This window comes from Anomaloglossus baeobatrachus, chromosome 7 (genome assembly GCF_048569485.1).
Source record: "Anomaloglossus baeobatrachus isolate aAnoBae1 chromosome 7, aAnoBae1.hap1, whole genome shotgun sequence".
Taxonomy (NCBI): Eukaryota; Metazoa; Chordata; class Amphibia; order Anura; family Aromobatidae; genus Anomaloglossus; species Anomaloglossus baeobatrachus.
The window spans coordinates 5,120,267-5,126,756 of NC_134359.1; the positions used below are offsets into that span (position 1 = coordinate 5,120,267).

Below are 6,490 nucleotides of genomic sequence, written 5' to 3' on the forward strand. Positions count from 1 at the left end.
GTATTAGTGACGGTGGATGCAGGGTGCTTTGTGTTTGCCGCACTCTTCTGTATTAGTGATGGTGGATGCAGGGTGCTTTGTGATTGCCGCACTCTTCTGTATTAGTGACGGTGGATGCAGGGTGCTTTGTGTTTGCCGCACTCTTCTGTATTAGTGATGGTGGATGTACTTTGTGTTTGCCGCACTCTTCTGTATTAGTGATGGTGGATGTACTTTGTGTTTGCCGCACTCTTCTGTATTAGTGACGGTGGATGCAGGGTGCTTTGTGTTTGCCGCACTCTTCTGTATTAGTGATGGTGGATGCAGGGTACTTTGTGTTTGCCGCACTCTTCTGTATTAGTGATGGTGGATGTACTTTGTGTTTGCCGCACTCTTCTGTATTAGTGATGGTGGATGTACTTTGTGTTTGCCGCACTCTTCTGTATTAGTGATGGTGGATGTACTTTGTGATTGCCGCACTCTTCTGTATTAGTGATGGTGGATGTACTTTGTGTTTGCCGCACTCTTCTGTATTAGTGATGGTGGATGTACTTTGTGATTGCCGCACTCTTCTGTATTAGTGATGGTGGATGGAGGGTACTTTGTGTTTGCCGCACTCTTCTGTATTAGTGATGGTGATATTATATGAATACAGGGCATTATTCTGTAATATGTTTGTGTACATATTTTTGGGTTATGGAGTGAATTGTCTGTTTCAATTATTTCCTATGGGGAAAATTTGCTTGGATATAAGAGTACCTTGGGATAAGAGCTGGGGAAAATTTGCTTGGATATAAGAGTACCTTGGGATAAGAGCGCGCTCCCGGGCCTAATTCTGCTCCTAATCCAGGGTTCTGCTGTGTATAATGTCCTACAGGGGAGAAGTCATGTGACTGCAGCGTTGGCTCTTGAGTGCAGCAGTGACATCACTCCCTGAGGCTCCGCCTCCTCTCAGTGATGTCACTGCTGCCCGTCCTGATCTCTGCAGTCTCCAGACATGACGGCTCTCGGGCTGCAGGTAAAGCAGCGGGGACTGCGCCCTCCATAATCTCCCATTTTTTTTATTGGGGTGATGTTCCTCATACTTCAGATGATGGGAGGAGAATTCCTATACATTGTGGATAATCGGACCAATCAGGAGGTGTCTGAGCAGTGGCTCTAGGGGGCTACAGATCTACTTTAGTGGCCTGGGCGTCTGTTTTCACCCTCCAGCACACTGGGGGTTAATGATTTAGTGTTTATAGCCTGTAGTTTACAAGTGTAATTAGCGCCAGTAAGAGAAGGTTTACAGCCCCGCTGCAGAGCAATGTCCAGAGAGGAGAGGGGGCTCCAGACGGGGGATAGCCGCACTCCTTGTGGGACAGTATACAGATGAAGGTTGTATATAATAGGTGATGGTATACATATTGTGGTTGTATATAGGAGAGGGCAGTACACAAGTGGTGGCGGATAGGAGGGGGCACTACACAGGCGGCGGTGGTGGATAGGAGGGGGCACTACACAGGCGGTGGTGGTGGATAGGAGGGGGCACTACACAGGCGGTGGTGGTGGATAGGAGGGGGCACTACACAGGCGGTGGTGGTGGATAGGAGGGGGCACTACACAGGCGGTGGTGGTGGATAGGAGGGGGCACTACACAGGCGGTGGTGGTGGATAGGAGGGGGCACTACACAGGCGGTGGTGGTGGATAGGAGGGGGCATTACACAGGCGGTGGTGGTGGATAGGAGGGGACTGTATACAGGTGCGGTGGTGGTGTGTAGGAGGGGGCAGTACACAGGTGGCGGTGGATAGGAGGGGGCTGTATACAGGTGGGGGGGGTGGAGTATAGGCGGGGCAGTACACAGGTGGTGGTGTGTATAGGAGAGGATAGTACACAGGTGGTGGTGTATAGGAGGGGGCAGTACACAGGTGGCGGTATATAGGCGGGGCAGTACACAGGTAGTGGTGTGTATAGGAGAGGATAGTACACAGGTGGTGGTGTATAGGAGGGGGCAGTACACAGGTGGCGGTATATAGGAGGGGGCAGTATGCAGGTGGTGGTGTGTATAGGAGAGGATAGTACACAGGTGCTGGCAGCGGTGTATAGGCGGGGGCAGTACACAGGTGGCGGTGGTGTGTAGGAGGGGGCAGTACACAGGTGGTGGTGGAGTATAGGCGGGGCAGTGTACAGGTGGTGGTGTGTATAGGAGAGGATAGTACACAGGTGGTGGTGTGTAGGAGGGGGCAGTACACAGGTGGTGGTGGAGTATAGGCGGGGCAGTACACAGGTGGAGGTGTGTGTATAGGAGAGGATAGTACACAGGTGCTGGCGGTGGTGTATAGGCGGGGGCAGTGTACAGGTGGTGGTGTATAGGAGAGGATAGCACACAGGTGGTGGTGTATAGGAGAGGATAGTACACAGGTGCTGGCGGCGGTGTATAGGCGGGGGCAGTGTACAGGTGGTGGTGTATAGGAGAGGATAGCACACAGGTGGTGGTGTATAGGAGAGGATAGTACACAGGTGCTGGCGGCGGTGTGTAGGAGGGGGCAGTATACAGGTGGGGGGTGGAGTATAGGCGGGGCAGTATACAGGTGGGGGGTGGAGTATAGGCGGGGCAGTACACAGGTGGTGGTGTATAGGAGAGGATAGTACACAGGTGGTGGTGTATAGGAGAGGATAGTACATAGGTGCTGGCGGCAGTGTATAGGCGGGGGCAGTACACAGGTGGCGGCGGTGTATAGGCGGGGGCAGTACACAGGTGGCGGTGGTGTGTAGGAGGGGGCAGTACACAGGTGGTGGTGTGTATAGGAGAGGATAGTACACAGGTGCTGGCGGTGGTGTGTAGGAGGGGGTAGTACACAGGTGGTGGTGTGTATAGGAGAGGATAGTACACAGGTGGTGGTGTATAGGAGGGGGCAGTATGCAGGTGGCAGCTGTGGTGTGTAGGCGGGGGCAGTATACAGGTGGTGGTGGAGTATAGGAGGGGGCAGGTGGCAGACATGCTGGGACATGTAGTAATGCTGCGTCTTTTCTCTTCAGTTGGTGAAGCCCTCAATGCCTCGGCTCCGGTCGCGCCTTTTCTTGGAGACCTTTGTCCGGGCTCTGATCACGCTCAGCGCAGGGACTGCCGTCGTCTTGTCGTCCATCTCTGTGTGTGACGGGCACTGGCTTTCTTCTTCTGGGCAGCCGCTTTTTGGAGTCTGGGGAACCTGTGAGAAGGAGGCGGTGGTGGTGTGTAGCCCCGAGATGAATAGGATCAGCGGTGCAATGGTGGTGGTTCGCACAGGGGTGTCCCTGGCTGTGGTCCTGGCAATTTTCGGCTTGGAGCTGTTGATGGTTTCCCAGATTTGTGATGATGGACATTCCCGGAAGAAGTGGTGCATGGGCTCCGCGCTGCTCCTGGCCTCCTTCCTCCTCTCCTCGCAGCAACCCTGACCTACGTCCTCCTCCTGCGTGCCTTGGTGGAGCACGTGGCCTTCACCCTGACCTTCTGGTGTCAGCTCCTGGGCACCTTCCTCTTCCTCCTGGATGGTGTCAGTGGACTGTACTGTGACCACCTGAGCGGTGGCAGAGACTGTGGCCTTCCCTGGGCAGAACCAGACTAATGCAGCATCGGGAACTAGACCGCCGGACCCAGCACCATGTGACCACTGCCAGCATAATAAGGGAATTATCCCATCACTGACAGCGGGAGATGATGGGGGTGATTGTTCTGTGTATGTAATGCTGTGATCAGTACAGAGCCACTCAAACCTGGTGATGTCAGGACCTCGTGTGTGGGGTCAGCCTGCGGGGGGAGTCCTGTGAGGGTGGATGTGTGCCAGCGAGGGGGGGTAGAGGAGCGCCCCCGGGGGGTAGAGGAGCGCCTCCTACCGGTGAGGCTGACTCCATGTGTTTGCAGAGCAGGGGCACATGATCGGCTCTATGCTCCCATCATGTACCAGGGGCTGGAGACGCACAATATTTCAGGCCGCTGATCAGAGACATTGAGAGCACCCTCGTTCCCCTGTGCCCCCCACATTCCTCTGCGGCTGTCCTGTGTGTTGCTCGCGGTGGTCTCCATGGATTGTGGAGATGACAGATCAGGTGGGGGGTGAACAATTTGGGAAAGACATGTTTAATTTCTCACAATGGGGAAGAGTAACGGATCAGGTGAGGCATGGCGGTCAGCACCCACTGTGGCCCAGGACCGGACACACTATCTCCGGGATCCGGCGCTGCACCATATGGCTGATTGGTCGGCCGGCTCCTTGGATCTGCGGCGTATCAGCACAGGTTCCCAGATCTGTTGTGATTCTTGGGTAGATGATAAGAATCTCAGTGCAAATACTGGTGTAACCCTCTCCTCACCAGAAAGCCCCCTTCTACCGCCATGTGGACATTACAAGTGATGGCACAATAATGTGGTATCACCAGAAACCATAAATGATCCTGCGAGGAAGGGACGTGATCCCGCAATAGAAGGCCGTCCACCAGGAGCGAGTGATGTCTGGTATTTATTTCTTCATTTTATAATCTCCATGACTTGAGCAGCCGTCAGAAAAAAACTCTAAAACCCCTCCAGGGAGTGCGACCAATTACCGAGCAACGCGTTTCAGCTAAGGACAAGCCTCCACCATGATACAGAAGATATAACAGAGTCCACAGAGGAGCCGGCTCACAGGAACGGCTTCATTCCTCCGAGTGTCCTTCCTTCACTTCTAACGTCCCATCAGGTGGTTCTGGGAGACGTCTTCTCTCTGTGGATGTACCGGTCCATAGCCTCCAGAACCCATACACTTCAATAGGGAAAAATGGGAGCCATAGTGTTCCTTATCATTACCCCGCTGGTATGTCATATGTGGATAACAAAATATATAATTGAGAGAACATACTAGATATAATACATACATGCGATTATCCACCAATGGGAGAGGAGAAAGATACAGAAAACTGCACATTATATATATACTAGCTGCACTACACGGCTTTGCCCGGGTTAATAACTGTTGTTAACAAAATAGAATGTATTAACAAAAATGTATTCTGCACAAACCACAAAACAGATAGAAATGTAATCATTAAAAGGCAAAAACTAAGCTAATAGAAGCATTTCACAACATATATTTCAACACCACAGATATCCCACAGATTTAACTAAATTGGCCAAGTTATGTGCTCCGTCTGCCTCTTTCCCCGTCTGTCTCTTTCCAGGTCCGTCTCTTTCCCCGTCTGTCTCTTTCCCCGTCTGCCTGTCTGTCTCTTTTTTTTTTTGTCTGTCTCTATCTCTCTGTTTCTTTCCCCATCTGTCTCTTTCCCCGTCTGTCTCCCCGTCTCTTTGTCTTTTCCTGTCTGTCTCTTTCCCTGTCTGCCTGTTGTGGAGACACGGGGGGTCAGTGGGTGCTCTCGTCCTCTGGCCTAGCCGCCTTTAGAAAGACAGCGTGGCTCAGGGCTCATCCCAACTGAACGCCGGCCTCCTTAACCGTGGGCGGAACACTACTCAGACAACACAGGGTGAGGGAACCACAATAATTAGACGTTATTGGATCCCCAAACAATTAACGGCACATAACACACAACCAGCAAAACACACAAATGTAACAGGCAACAGAGTCTCACCCTTCCGCTGTCTCACCAGGGGTTAGAATGTCCATGCCTCAGAGCTTCCAGGGCTAATTACTCCAATCCAGCAGCACCCCGCTTTCGGCTGGCACCCACCGTGACTGGAATAACGCCAGATTTAGTTAGGAAGCTGGCTGAGGCCTGCAAAGTCTGTAGCCAGGTGACCAAATTGTCCCAACCTGGATTTCCTCCTTAAGTAGTCTGTGGTATGATGTTACAATCCTGGCAGCTGGAGTCGAAATCCCTAGGCTGTGGACATGGTCTCCAATCGGAACCGAAGTCCCTAGATTGAAGCCACAAGGTATCCTGATCCTCTAGCCAGCTCCTAAGAGCTTAGACTGGATCATACACAGCCATCAACAACAACCTGGTGACTTAAAAAAATCCCTTTTATAGCCACAGCCTTCCACTTGGATACACTGCGTTCTCATCGGATTGGTTGGACAAGATTGCTTCTCCCATTGGATGAATTTCAAGCTGCATGGATAATGTTCATTTAAATGGTTTGGATAGAAAGACTGAGGATATCTACATGAAGTTTGCAAGTCACAGACTCGACAATGGCTACTAAGGTAATTACATTAGCAATACACAACTACAATACAATGGTTACTGGAAGGGTCTGGAGAAACAATAGCTAAGCAAACATGAGGTAATACACAAAAGAACAATACGTCTGGCTGAATTTTAAGAAACTTTAACCCATGAGAGTCCATGTCGTCACACCTGTCTCTGTCTGTCTCCCTGTCTCTGTCTCTTTCCTTGTCTGTTTCTATCAAGGTCTGTGTCTTTCCCCATCTATCTTTGTCTGTCTCTCTGGCTGTCTCCTCCTTCCTTGTCTGCCTGTGTCTGTCCCTGTCTGCATGTCTGTCTGTCTCTTTTCCCATCTGTCTCTTTCTGCATTTGTCTCTTTCCAGGTCTGTCTTTTT

The 6,490-nt window shown here is 51.6% G+C and overlaps 1 protein-coding gene across 1 annotated transcript; it reads left to right on the plus strand.

Annotated features, from left to right (window-relative positions):
- The first annotated feature begins 962 nt into the window (after positions 1 to 962).
- Positions 963 to 3,710, plus strand: TMEM37 (transmembrane protein 37). The gene is given in 3 exon segments (XM_075318737.1): positions 963 to 997; positions 3,000 to 3,381; positions 3,384 to 3,710. Coding segments are annotated over 3 exon segments (585 nt in total). The 5' UTR covers positions 963 to 976; the 3' UTR covers positions 3,566 to 3,710.
- The last annotated feature ends 2,780 nt before the right edge of the window (positions 3,711 to 6,490 follow it).